General features: G+C 44.4%; 1 protein-coding gene across 3 annotated transcripts in view; it reads right to left on the bottom strand.

Moving 5' to 3' along the window:
- Positions 1–14,042, bottom strand: part of eIF2Balpha (eukaryotic translation initiation factor 2B subunit alpha) — a 46,106-nt gene extending 32,064 nt beyond the window's left edge. Inside the window, exons 1-4 of one of the 3 annotated variants that reach the window (XM_068380456.1) lie at positions 13,263–13,347; positions 7,593–7,718; positions 7,079–7,203; positions 6,586–6,815 (exon numbers count right to left, since the gene is read on the bottom strand). In XM_068380456.1, the coding sequence (XP_068236557.1) occupies positions 6,586–6,815; positions 7,079–7,203; positions 7,593–7,718; positions 13,263–13,332 (551 nt within the window). In that variant the 5' untranslated portion in view covers positions 13,333–13,347. The other 2 variants (XM_068380475.1, XM_068380465.1) reach the window with 2 other exon arrangements.
- Between the last annotated feature and the right edge of the window lie 263 nt (positions 14,043–14,305).

Raw genomic sequence — 14,305 nt, forward strand, 5'->3', positions numbered from 1 at the left:
AATAATAAGTACCTGGTAAGGAAGTCGACTTGAACCGTTACTCTGCCTCTTTTTTAAGTTCGTCTTCCTTACTGAGCGCAGCGTTCCTCTTGGAGGCTGAATCAACTCAAAGGTGCTAAAGTATATAGGGCTGCAACCCCTACTAAAGGACCTCTACACAACCTCTAACCCAGGCGCTTCTCAAGAATGAATTGACCACCCGCCAAATCAAAAGGATGCGGAAGGCTTCTTAGCCTACCGTAACAACCATAAAAACAACAATAAAAGTATTCAAGAGAAAGGTTAAAAAAGGTTATGGGATTAAGGGAATGTAGTGGCTGAGCCCTCACCTACTACTGCACTCGCTGCTACGAATGGTCCCAGGGTGTAGCAGTTCTCGTAAAGAGACTGGACATCTTTAAGATAAAATGATGCAAACACTGACTTGCTCCTCCAATAGGTTGCATCCATTATGCTCTGCAGAGAACGGTTTTTATTAAAGGCCATCGAAGTAGCTACGGCTCTTACTTCGTGGGTCCTTACCTTCAGCAAAGCAAGGTCTTCCTCCTTTAAGTGAGAATGGGCTTCTCTAATCAGAAGCCTTATATAATACGAAACCCCGTTCTTGGACATGGGCCTCGAAGGTTTCTTGATGGCACACCATAAGGCTTCTGACTGTCCTCGAATAGGTTTTGACCTATTAAGATAATATTTGAGAGCTCTGACAGGGCAAAGAACTCTTTCTAGCTCGTTACCTACCATGTTGGAGAGGCTAGGTATTTCAAACGATCTAGGCCAAGGACGCGAAGGAAGTTCATTCTTAGCTAAGAATCCGAGCTGTAAAGAACATGTTGCAGATTCGGTCGTGAAACCAATGTTCTTGCTGAAGGCATGAACCTCACTGACTCTTTTAGCTGTTGCAAGGCAGACGAGAAAAAGAGTCTTGAGGGTAAGGTCCTTGAAGGAAGCTGACTGGAGAGGTTCGAACCTAGGTGACATAAGGAACCTTAAGACTACGTCTAGGTTCCAGCCTGGAGTGGGTAGACGACGCTCTTTAGAAGTCTCAAAAGACTTAAGAATGTCTTGAAGGTCCTTGTTGGAAGAAAGGTCCAAACCTCTGTGGCGGAGAACTGAAGCCAACATACTCCTGTACCCTTTAATCGTAGGGGCTGAAAGGGATCTCTCATTCCTAAGATGTAAAAGGAAGTCAGCTATTTGGGTCACAGAGGTATTGGTAGAGGATACTGCATTGGCTCTACACCAGCTCCGGAAGACTTCCCACTTAGATTGGTAGACTCTACGAGTGGAAACCCTCCTTGCTCTGGCAATCGCACTGGCTGCCTCCTTCGAAAAGCCTCTAGCTCTAGCGAATCTTTCGACAGTCTGAAGGCAGTCAGCCGAAGAGCGTGGAGGTTTGGGTGCAACCTGTCTACGTGAGGTTGACGTAGAAGGTCCACTCTTAGAGGGAGAGTCCTGGGGACGTCGACCAGCCATTGAAGTACCTCTGTGAACCATTCTCTTGCAGGCCAAAGGGGAGCAACCAGCGTCAGCCGTGTCCCTTCGTGCGAGATGAACTTCTGAAGGACTTTGTTTATTATCTTGAACGGTGGAAATGCGTAAAGGTCGAGATGGGACCAGTTCAGCAGAAAAGCATCCACATGAACTGCTGCTGGGTCTGGAACTGGGGAACAGTACAACAGAAGTCTCTTGGTCATGGAGGTGGCAAACAGATCTATGGTAGGCTGACCCCACAAGGTCCAAAGTCTGTTGCACACGCTCTTGTGGAGGGTCCATTCCGTGGGAATGACCTGATCCCTTCTGCTTAGGCGATCTGCTGAGACGTTCATGTTGCCCTGAATGAACCTCGTGACTAAAGTGAGGTTTTGACTTCTTGACCAAATGAGGAGGTCCCTTGCGATCTCGTATAGGCTCCTCGAATGGGTCCCTCCTTGCTTGGAGATGTAAGCCAAGGCTGTGGTGTTGTCGGAGTTCACCTCCACCACCTTGCCTAGCAGGAGGGACTTGAAGTTCAACAGGGCTAAATGAACTGCTAGTAGCTCCTTGCAGTTGATGTGGAGCGTTCCCTGTTCCTCGTTCCACGTTCCCGAGCACTCCTGTCCGTTCAAGGTCGCGCCCCAGCCCGAGTCCGATGCATCCGAGAAGAGATGAAGATTGGGGGTCTGAATAGCCAACGATAGACCCTCCCTGAGAAGGAGATTGGTCTTCCACCACAAGAGAGTGGTCTTCATCTCTTTGGTGACTGGGATAGAGACTGCTTCGAGAGTCAAACCCTTGTCCCAATGAGCTGCAAGATGGAATTGAAGAGGGCGGAGGTGGAGTCTCCCTAGCTCGACGAACAGGGCCAGCGATGAAAGGGTCCCTGTGAGACTCATCCACTGTCTCACCGAGCAACTGCTCCTCTTCAGCATGCTCATGATGCAATCTAGGGCTTGGCTTATCCTTGGGGCCGATGGAAAAGCCCGAAAATCCTGACTCCGAATCTCCATTCCCAGGTACACAATGGATTGGGAGGGAATGAGCTGAGACTTTTCTAGGTTGACTAACAGACCCAGTTCTTTGATTAAGTCCAAAGTCCAGTTGAGACTCTCCAGACAGCGACGACTCGTGGAGGCTCTCAACAGCCAGTCGTCTAAGTAAAGGGAGGCTCTGATGTCCGATAAGTGGAGGAATTTTGCTATATTCCTCATCAGATGCGTAAACACCATAGGAGCTGTGCTTAGGCCAAAACACAGGGCTTGGAATTGGTAGACAACCTTTCCAAAAACGAATCTCAGGAAAGGTTGGGAGTCTGGATGAATAGGAACGTGAAAGTAAGCATCTTTCAGGTCCAACGAGACCATCCAGTCCTCCTGCCTGACCGCTGCTAGGACCGACTTCGTCGTCTCCATCGTGAACGTCTGCTTGGTGACATAAGCATTGAGCGCGCTGACGTCCAGCACCGGTCTCCAACCTCCTGTCTTCTTGGCCACCAGAAAGAGACGGTTGTAGAAGCCCGGGGATTGATGGTCCCGGACTATAACCACTGCCTTCTTCTGTAAAAGGAGCGACACCTCCTGGTGCAACGCTAGCCTCTTGTCCTTTTCTTTGTAGTTGGGAGAGAGGTTGATGGGAGATGTGGTCAGAGGGGGTTTGCGGCAGAATGGTATCCTGTAACCCTCCCTCAGCCAACTGACAGACTGGGCGTCTGCACCTCTCTTTTCCCAGGCTTGCCAGAAGATCTTGAGTCTGGCTCCTACTGCTGTCTGGAGATGAGGAGAGTCAGTTTTTTCCTTTAGAAGCCTTGGAACCTTTCCTAGACTTGCTCCTGGAAGAGTCTGGACGGGAGCTTCCTCGGCTGGGGGCTCTACCACGAAAGGGCGGAATAAACCTCGTAGCAGGAGTATCAGCCACTGGGGTGCGATAAGTCCTGGGGACTGAGGTAGCAACCTTAGTCTTACGAGCCGATGAGGCCACAAGATCATGGGTGTCCTTTTGTATCAGGGCCGCAGACAAGTCCTTAACAAGCTCTTCGGGAAAAAGGAATTTCGAGAGCGGAGCGAAAAGGAGTTGAGACCTTTGACAAGGTGTGATGCTGGAGGAAAGGAAGGTACAAAGCTGCTCCCTTTTCTTAAGAACCCCTGACACAAACATCGATGCAAGCTCGCCAGATCCATCCCTAATGGCCTTATCCATGCAGGACATCAAGAGCATGGCAGAGTCCTTGTCCGCAGGGGAGGTCTTCTTGCTAAGGGCCCCCAGGCACCAGTCTAGGAAATTGAACATCTCAAATGCTCTAAAAACACCCTTCAGGAAGTGATCAAGGTCTGAGAAGGTCCAGCAAACCTTAGAGCGCCTCATTGCTGTTCTACGAGGAGAGTCTACCAAACTTGAGAAGTCAGCCTGGGCAGAGGCAGGTACTCCCAAGCCCGGTTCCTCTCCTGTGGCATACCAAACGCCCGCTTTAGAAGTGAGCTTAGTCGGAGGAAACATAAAGGAAGTCTTACCAAGTTGTTGCTTAGACTGCAACCACTCCCCTAAAATCCTTAACGCTCTCTTAGAGGACCTTGCTAAGACGAGCTAAGTATACGTAGACTTAGCTGGCTGCATGCCCAGCGAAAACTCAGATGGCGGAGAGCGGGGGATAGCAGAGACAAAGTGGTCTGGGTATACCTCTCTGAAAAGAGCCAAGACCTTACGAAAGTCAATAGGAGGCGGAGAAGACTTGGATTCATCCACGTCTGATGAGGGATCCAGGTGTGCAGCCTCATCATCAGAAACCTCATCACCAGAGTGTAGCAAAGAGATAGGTAAGGTATGCTGAACAGCAGAATCAGCACGAGCTGGAACAAAAATACTTGTGGTTTCCTCCTCAAGTCTCTGTTGAGGGAACACCTGAGGCTCAGGCTGCAAAGGCTGATCAAAAGAAGTAGCAGAAGGTAGGCGCATGGGTGGAGGGGGCTGACTCCTGGCATGAGTGTCTGAACTCAAGAGTTGCGCTTGCTGTGTGGTTGGTGGATGCGCAGTAGCAGGTTCCTGAGGAACGAGTTGAGGTTCCTGAGGTGTGAGCTGTGAGCGATGAGGTAGTGGCTGCGCAGAACGCAGTAATTGTCTCGCGAGTTGAGGTTCCTGAGGCGCAAGGCTAAGGTGTTGAGGTGCTTGCCTTGAGGAGGGTTGAGGTCGCTGCAGCGAGAGCTGAGGAGTCTGACTCATGGATGGGAGAGGTTGTTGTACCTCAAGAGAGTGTTGCCTCACTGGTGGAACTGCAAGTGGAAGCGGAGGAAGTAAGGTATAAGCTTCCTGTTCCCATTGCTGAGGTTGCCTTAAGGAAGGCGGAGGGGGCTGCACACCACTGGAAACAGTCAACTCAGAACGTGGTAGGGTATCCTGAGGAGCCTCAACATCGTACGCCTGGCAGGCAGTACTGCGGTTAGGCGGAGCGATCGCAGGAGGAGGTGTAACCTTCTCAGCCTGACACTTACGCATCAAGACCGCAAGTTGTGACTGCATGGACTGCAGTAGAGTCAACTTGGGGTCGGCAGACACTAAGGTCTGCTGAGGTAAAGCCTTAACAGCAGAGATCTGTTGCGGCAGCACCTTACTCCTCTTAGGAGGAGTGCATTCAACTGATGACTGCGGCGAGTCAGAGCTGATCCAATGACTGCAGCCAGGTTGAGCTCTTGAGGTCTGGACTCTGCGTTTGAGTGGTCTTGAGACCTGAGTCCAACGTTTCTTCCCTGACAATTCTTCCGCAGACGAGTAAAAGACGGGCTCAATCGTCTGCAGGTGGGAGTGACGGTCTCTGGAAGACACGCCCGCAACCACCGAGGATACTTCTGTGCGCCGATCAAGGCCTGCCGAACCCTTTTGCCCTTCGACATTGCTTCTCCCCTGGGCTTGGGAGCTTGCAAGAGGTCCCGGACTGGGAGGACGACTGGCACGCACAGAAGTACCCTCACGCACCACACTGACACTGACACTAGCACTTGGCACTGCACTGACACTAGCACTCGTCACAGCACTGGCACTAATACCACCCACTGCACTCTTGACCTTAAGTTCCTTGACTTCGGCCATAAGAGACTTATGATCACTAACCACTGACTCTACTTTGTCACCTAAAGCCTGAATGGCACGCAAAACAACAGACATATCAGGTTGAGGGCAAATAGTAGGTTCGGGGGTAGCCACTACAGGGGGAGGAAAAGGTAGGGGATCATGAGGTGAGGAAAAAAGTGAAGAGCGAGAAGAACTCCTCCTAACTCTCTCTCTCTCTAACTTGGTTGAATACTTAAGAAATCGGACAAAATCAAGTTCCGAAAGTCCGGCGCATTCCTCACATCGATCTTCTAACTGACAGGGCCTTTCCCTACAGTCAGAACAAGCGGTGTGAGGATCTACCGAGGCCTTCGGAATACGCCTATTACAAGACCTACATCGTCTATGGGGTGGGGCTTGTGAAATGTCAGACATCTTGAATCAAAAGAGTTAGCCAAGTGGGGATTCCAAATCAAGCAAAAAGATCGTTAACCGTTAATCAGGACTAAATAATAGCTATCTAAGCTAATATAGAAGTTTTCCAGTAAAGCGACAGCCGAAATCTGAGAGAAATACTTCACCAAAAGCCGTGAAAATACTCCAAGATCATAAGCGTATCCCAGAACGTCTTGCCGGAAGCACGACAGAGGAAAAATTGAGGAGGTGTCAGCAAGAAGTACTGTGGTACCTGGCCACAGGTGGCGCTGGTGAGTACACCCCCTTCTAGTATTGTGATAGCTGGCGTATCCCTCCGTAGAATTCTGTCGGGCAACGGAGTTGACAGCTACATGATTATCGGGTAAGTTTAATATTGAAAAATTTAAATTCGTTAACCGATACAATATTCGTTAACCGAGACGAATTTTTCAGAGAAAGTCCCTTCGTAAACCGAAAAATTCGTAAGCGGAGTCGTTCGTAAACCGAGGTTCTACTGTATATATATATATATATATATATATATATATATATATATATATATATATATATATATATACATATATATATATATATGTACTGTATTTATGTATGTATGTATGTATACCAGTATAAACTTATAATTTTTGTACATACCCAGAACAATCCGGCTGAGACTCCGTAACAAACACCTTGAACTGACGGCCTTGCTTAGCAGCTTCAGCCATAACTGCTAAAACGTTTCTTGACTTTGAATGAGTAAGAATCACCATACCATCCTTAATTAGACTACTGCTGTTTTTCAGGATCTTTTTGCGACTGTCTTGCATACTTTTAACAAAACCCTCACCTCTCCGAAGTAAAATCTCACGACACGATGCAAAGTCCTGTAACATAAAATTAGACATGTCATTAAAGGCATAAAGACCATAGCCAATTACATAGCCTAAAATAAAACCACAAAATAGTCAAGAGTACATATTAATGTACAAGAAAAACAATAGAATGCATATCAAAGGTAAAAAATTGCATACAGTTCAGACTTTCATGTAACATTATTTAGAGTATCTTCATTGTTCTAATACTTCTAAACAAAGTTTACTGATGATATGAAGTTATGCCCATATAAAAGGAAAATCTATTCTCTTACCGTAGCCTGTTCTAGCTCTGAGTGAGCCAGGGTGATGAAACGCAAGAACAGTTCACACCCGGAGGAAACGGACACAACAGAAATGTCCATCTTACTCAATGTATTTCTTGCAAGTTTCATTTTTTCTGTAATGAAATATAATTTCTTAATTTAAATGACTTCAAATCAAATTCTAATATCTTTATAAATTCTACATAACTCAATACTAAAGATATTTAAGTATAATGCAGTAGCTTCTATATTGCTTCATAAGCAAATATGGGAAACTTATAAACAACTATGCTACTGTAATATAATACTGCACTGAATTGTACTGTACCATGATTCTATCTATGGGTATACAATATAGTGATAACTACAAAAGTTTTTTATGAACTGAATGATCTAATTCAGTAATAAGGTATTAGTTGTTTTTATACCAAATTTAAAAACCAAATTATTTTCAGTTGTAAATATACTGCCCTCTGTCTGCAAAATATCTAATTACAATATTTGAAAATACTAGTTTGCATACCAATAAATTCCTGTAGTGTTGTAGAATCATCCAGTCTTAGAGCTTCCATTAATGCCTTCATGGCTGCAATGGCTGGAGACATGTCACACTCATTTTCTATGAGATCCAGAAAGAATGTTGATATATCTGTAAATATTCAATGTGCATAAGCCATCATTCTAAGATTACTGATATGAAAACAATGGCATCATTATAAACATTAAATACAATAAATGACAATCAATAAACTGTAATAGAAATCTTTCTATAAGATAGACAGGGCGCAACCATTAGATATAAAACACAAATCGATATTATACCATAGAGAAATGTGATCTTAGATGCAACAAAAATTTCTGAGGTATAATTTGCCTCAAAATACGACAAAAATACCTCTGGGAATAACTAGCCTGTATAAGGACTGAAATCAACTAATGATTCATCAAGAGAAAGTGAGCTCTCCATAAAGTTCCAGAAATGTTCTCTAAAATCTTGGGGGTCTACATAAGATGTGGAATTTTCATAAAATTATTACTAACAATAATTACCTGTATAATTAGCTAGCCCTGAATCTCAAATACCAGTCATTTTTAAAACCAAATTAGCAACCCTGCTACATCCAATTCTGCCATATTAATAAACATTATCTTAGTCTTATTTATCTAGTCCGATTACCACACTGATAAGGAGGAGGAATGTGGAAGAATTCCCCCCTTTTAGAACAGAAAAGGAGGATCATAGAACAAAGCAAGAAAAATACAGAACTTAAACCTGATCAATTCTCACCTACCCAGCAACGGATCATGACAACGAAGGCCAAGAGAGAATTGAAAGTCAGTCCACTGGATGTTTGGCAGCAAAATCAATTTGGAAGGGGAGGACAAACTCAAGTCCAAACCCCACCACAGGTAAGCATATCAAATGCCCCTGACTAGAACGACAAATCGACACCGAGAAAAAAGGAGCTGAGACCAGAGATGATAATTCCTTTGGTACCGCACCGGAACCCATCCGAAGGGAACGCAATTGTGTCTTCCCATGGCGACAGAAGGAGGCGGCATGTCGCTGGGCTCCCCCTCTCTCAAGCAAGAACGATCCCCAGACACAGGAGACACGATAACTGGCAATGGAAACCAGAGCCGAACCCGTTTCAGCTAGTGTAACTGAGGCAAATGTAACATGTAGAAGCCCCTCAGATAAAAATCAGTTTTGTTTAGTAATAGAAAAGGAAGAGACAATATTCCTTTATAAACTCCTCAAAAAACTGAGTGCTATCAATTGTTACCCGTCTTATGAGCCTGGCGTCAAGAGCAAAGTCACTGTCATAGCTAGCCGTCCCTTTTGTGGAGAGAGAACTAAGATGTCTCTTAGGCAAACCACCCCAGACCAAGCTGGGCTCCAAGGGGATTGACAGCACATGTGTCTGGTTCAGCACTAGTTACCAAAGGTGCTGACCGAGAAATCAGAGCTACAAATGCCTACTGACTCTCAAAAATGGCCTCAAGAGAGGAGGGGCAAAGAATAGAAGACGACTTTTCTGAGCCTCTGCAAGACAAGTTATGAAATGCTCGCCATCATCTTATGATCCCACATATCACCAGACAAGCTCTCGTTGACCTTCCATCAGAGGTATTTCTGCAAGCTCATCTCCTGGATGATCCTCACCTCATCGCTTGCGTCACACATCCTCCAAATGCTCGTCTGCTCATGTTTTGTTGGACAAGACATGCGGTTCTATACGTCCACCTTCTTTTAAGCAGTTGCCCTACTCACACTCTTCATTCAAGCATTCCTACAAGCTTTCCTCTTTAGAGGATAACACACTCAACATCGGCTGATGATCTTCCAAGGCCATGGTATGAGCAAGTGGAACGTTGGCCTACAAGGTACCCTAGGCACCTGTCAGAGACTCAGCCTTCTTTTTCCATTAATTACCAACCATCTGCATGGTGTTCTTCAGGAGACTTCTCCTTCAGAGGAAGAGTTACAGCCACTCTCTCAAGCAAGTTTGAGAGCTCAAGGAGGGAGAATCCTGCTTCTTGCCTCTCTTCGCCAAACCTCGTGCGTATTTAGATCAACTCTAAGAAAGGCAACAGGGGTAGAGTTCCAGTTACCCCCACCTAAAAGAGATACTCGGGTCAGAACCCACAGAGGTTCACTTTCTCTAAGAGAGATTTCTCTGACAGAGAACTATCGGCTCTTGTCGATTGAGTTCTCTGAGAAACCTCCTTCTCCATTAAAGAGGGAAAACCAATGATCCTTGACCTACCAGCCACCCTCTAGATGATAAGGCACCAGTAGACCCAAAGACATCGACTAGTAAACCCTCTCCCTTTTCAGCAAGTACCCGTAGGAAGGAAGACTAAGACACAAAAATTGCTCTTAAGACAGCCCCTCAGGCTAAGAGACTTTCCCACTTGTAATTAGTGAGGATTCCAGAGCAAGAGACTACCTGTATGGCGGGATCATTGCATCGAACAGAAGACTATGTCCTCGTAGAAAAAGAAGACTTCAAGTCGGAGTTGGAAGGTTCTGAAGAAGGCCTTCCTCAAGAAGCAGTCCCTGATCCTTCGAAGGAAGAAGAGGGGAAGACAGACTCCACTTTCCTTAAAGTGCTCCGCTACATTAGGAAAGTAAACTGCCTCGAAGAGGCGACAACATCCGCTCCAAAAGGCATGACAGCTGTGATTGATCTTCTGTGCCCCGACCACAGCAACACTAGTCCCAGACTCAAACTTCCTTTGTCACTTTTAGCCAAGGAGACCTTAACTTAAAGAACCAGGTCTTTGGGCTCATGGAGTAGCTTGGGGTAGGAAGATCCTCCCGTTTGATTCCTTTGGCTTTCCCTTGACAGTGTAAATACAGTTCTATTGTACTCAAGAGGCCCTCAGTGGCCTCGCTGACTCCAGCCTGTTCTTCGGAACCATTGACAACAGTTCCAGTTTCTTTCTCAGCGGTGGAGGCATAGAGGATCTCAGCCATGGCAATGATTGACCACTGGTCCCACAGGGGCCAGGGCAGTGGAGATTTTCATGAAGCAGCCTGCCAACCAGTGGGCAAACTAGGTGCTGAAGCATCGATAGGCATGACCTCTCAGTTCCACAAATCCATCATTCATAGGGAGGGTCTTACCCTACGCAACTCGCCCTTTAGGCAGCCTTCGCATTTCCACCAGCAGAAATACATGCAGCGATCGAGAAGTGGCAAAAAAAACTCAGGACTCCATCCTTCAGAGAGTGGTGTCCTTTAGCCAGCTCCAACCTTCAAAGTCAGGTCAGGTTAAGGAAGCTGGCTTCTTAAGACTGACACCGAGAGGAACAGCTCATCCATCCTCCAAACCCCTTCTACACAGTCTTTACCCTATTGACAGAGCCAGAGTCTAGGTATAGGCCGAGGGAAAAGTAGAGGTAAACGCCTTTGCTAGGGAGAGCGTTCCCCGTATTCCACCACCAGTGGGAGGATGCCTGCAGGCCAATTAGGGGTGGTATTTCATCGGAGCCGAGAGATGGACAGTGGAGGTTTACAGGTCCCCTTGGGCGACCTCATCATCTTATCGCCGGGGGTACGAAGAAAATCTTGCCCTGCAAAAGGAAGTACAAAGTATGCTGCTGAAGGGTGCACTTCAAGAAGTCGACAAATGCTCCCCAAGCTTCTTCAGTCGACTCATTCCTATAATACAAGTACAATTAACAGGAATCACTGCCAGGCCAATTATTCAAAACAAAAAATTAAAACAGCCAAAGGCAGACGCTGAATACAGTACTGTACAAGTAGTTGTCAGTACTCTGACAGCCCAAATCAAAGTGGAGGTTGCTTTACCTGTATAACCATGGGGGTATGTTTAGGGCATAAGGATATTAAAAATTTGAAAAGTAATTTTTATTTTCCCCAACTAAACAATCTGAGTTTGGATTCTGAGTCATGATCTCTCGAAAAACTTTAAAATCCTGATCTCCCCAAAAACTTTAGAATCCTATCAGGTATACAAGAAGTTCTTTTAGCAGTAAGTCTTCTGATGAAGAGGGAGAGGGGTTAGTTGGAACCCTCCTATCCTCCAGGGTGTAAAGAGACTCAGAATCTAAATAGAATTTGTTTATACTTAGGTTGGTCAAAGATGTTTCCTTCTTCAATTCCAAGAGAAAAAGTGGGCATGAGGTTGAACGAAACTCTATCAGAAACAATTGATAATTGTTGGTGAAAGAAACTACTCTGGTTGATCTTGATCCATAATAGGATCGGGGGATGAGGATCACCCCTAGAGTAACTGGACGTCGACGGTCATGACTCCAGTAGTCGGGGAGGTCTACAGGCTAACCTACCAGCCATAATTATGGGTTTGGGCTGTAGAGCACATGCATTTGGGTATGCATTTCAGCTCTCACAGGGGTAATATCTCGTCAAAGAGAATTCAAACTTGTGCTCAATCTTGGAGACTATGAGGCGCTTATGAGTGTTACACGCAATGGTGAGGTATAGTAACCCACCTATTCTAAACACTTAACAGGCTAAACGCAGGCCAGAGATTTATTAAGATTACTGTAGTTCCCATACGTGATCGTGGCCATGCCAGAGCTAGCATGCCCAGGTGGGAGAGAGCTCTCAAGTAAGAGGGAGTGTTTAGGTAAGAGCAAATACTCAGGTTAGAGTCCTGCGATCACCTTGAGCGCACGCATCTGGGCGATAGGCATCTGGGTGAGGCGCGTCAGAGTGAGATTCATCTCCAGCCAATGGAAGAACGTCTGTCCCCACTACTGCTATCAAAGTGACTACTGTACTCAGTGAGCAAGCAGAGGGGCAGGGCTCTCCCGCTCCTAGCCAGGTAATTACTGGCCACCTGTTTAATCCTTGTTATAAAAGATTTAGCTACCCTATTCCAAAGCTTCGCTGTTATCTCTCCTTGATAAAGGACTATGGTTTGTATTTGTGCCAGAACAATTCCCTTTCTAATTCATACTTTACATCGTTCAAATAAATTTAGGAATGATTTCCACAACATCCTAAAAACCTTTAAATAGATGGTCATAGTATTGGACATCATCATTAAGTTCTACATAGAATTAGTGTACTGTACACAACCAGCTTTGTACACAATATTATAATATTATAGTTTTATAATAACAAAGTGAAGTATAGCACAATATTAGGTAGGGCATTTGAAATGAAAATAAAATAGATCTCTTCAAATACAATATTTTGAACTGCATAAGTGTCTAGCAATAACACAAATATTCACTGCCGTTAATAATTCATACTAACTCTTACTGTTTTACATTTGACTAAGATTTGTATTAATCTGAACCCCTGCCATGGGATGTTCCTGCACATAATTCATAAAATTCCTGATAGGTGGTGCTACCATCTCAACTTTGATTTGCTATTTCCTGTACTATTAGCACTGGTAACCACTTGCAAATCTCGGGGTGTATGTATGATAGTGGCAACCTGTATGAATTATCAAGTATCTTAGAATACGGCAGTGTAAGGGGGACGCCTCCCTATTAGGTAAGTAGGTAAGGACACGGCTTCTAGGTTAGGTTAGGGGGGGAAAGTTTAGGTTAGCTGATGTCCATTTTTAATTAACGCGGGAGGAACTGGCCGCTGATATAAAAAGGCTCCCAAATCTCCTACCTCCGCATCTACAGATGTTCGCTACTTCTCCAACGCTGACAAATTGAAAAAGGTTCTACTTACATAATTTAGTGGGGGTTTTATTGGCATCATTCCAAACATGTGGCCATATCCCTTTTAAAGAGAATGACATATGTAAACTGTGTAGTTATGGAGTTTTGAACAGCTTTGATGAAGTTAACAATAAAAAAAAGAAAAACTGCTTGTCAAGTTTCAAAGACGGGTTAAACTGAGGAATATGGCTAAAAAATTAACTTATTACAGAGATAGACACAAGGATGCGACCTCCACTAACGTAAGCTAAGGAAACATAGGCCTAGGTGGGTGTGTATGGGGTGTAACGCCCACTTTAGGTATGGCTACGAGTCCTAGGTTAGGTTAGATGGGTCGTTGCAAACTAAATAAAATGAGTATCCTCTACAAACTTGAAACACCTAAACTTCGAAAAATATGGGTTTGTGGTTTCTTTCAAATATTTTCTTCAGAATTATTCAAATAACCTACAGTATGAATACACCAGGAGCATTTTTTTCATTGCGGATATTGTACTATAGTATAATTTTCCAAAAATTGTAATATGAACTAGTGCATAAAACCAAATTATATAAATGGTCTGCACATAACACTTTCTATATATAATTTCATACTTATTGTCATCATTTAAAAACAATAAAGTGATTCATCAAAACACTCGACATATAATTATTACCAAAAGACTTCATGGTCGTATGTTTTCACTTGCAAAAGCAACTTGACGCAATTATTCAACATAACAGAATTACAACTACAGACAAGTAGTGTGTCTCCATTGCAATCATTGCAATGGGGTTTTTGTAATTATGACCCAAGGATTATTATTATTATTATTATTATTATCCAAGCTACAACCCTAATTGGAAAAGCAAGATGCTATAAGCCCAGGGGCTCCAATAGGGAAAAATAGCCCAGTGAGGAAAGGAAATAAGGAAATAAATAACTGAAGAGAACAAATTAACAATAAATCATTCTAAAAAAAAGTAACAACGTCATAACAGATATGTCATAAATAAACTATTAACAACGTCAAAAACAAATATGTCATATATAAACTATAAAAAGACTCATGT

Source organism: Palaemon carinicauda, chromosome 1, assembly GCF_036898095.1.
Source record: "Palaemon carinicauda isolate YSFRI2023 chromosome 1, ASM3689809v2, whole genome shotgun sequence".
Taxonomy (NCBI): Eukaryota; Metazoa; Arthropoda; class Malacostraca; order Decapoda; family Palaemonidae; genus Palaemon; species Palaemon carinicauda.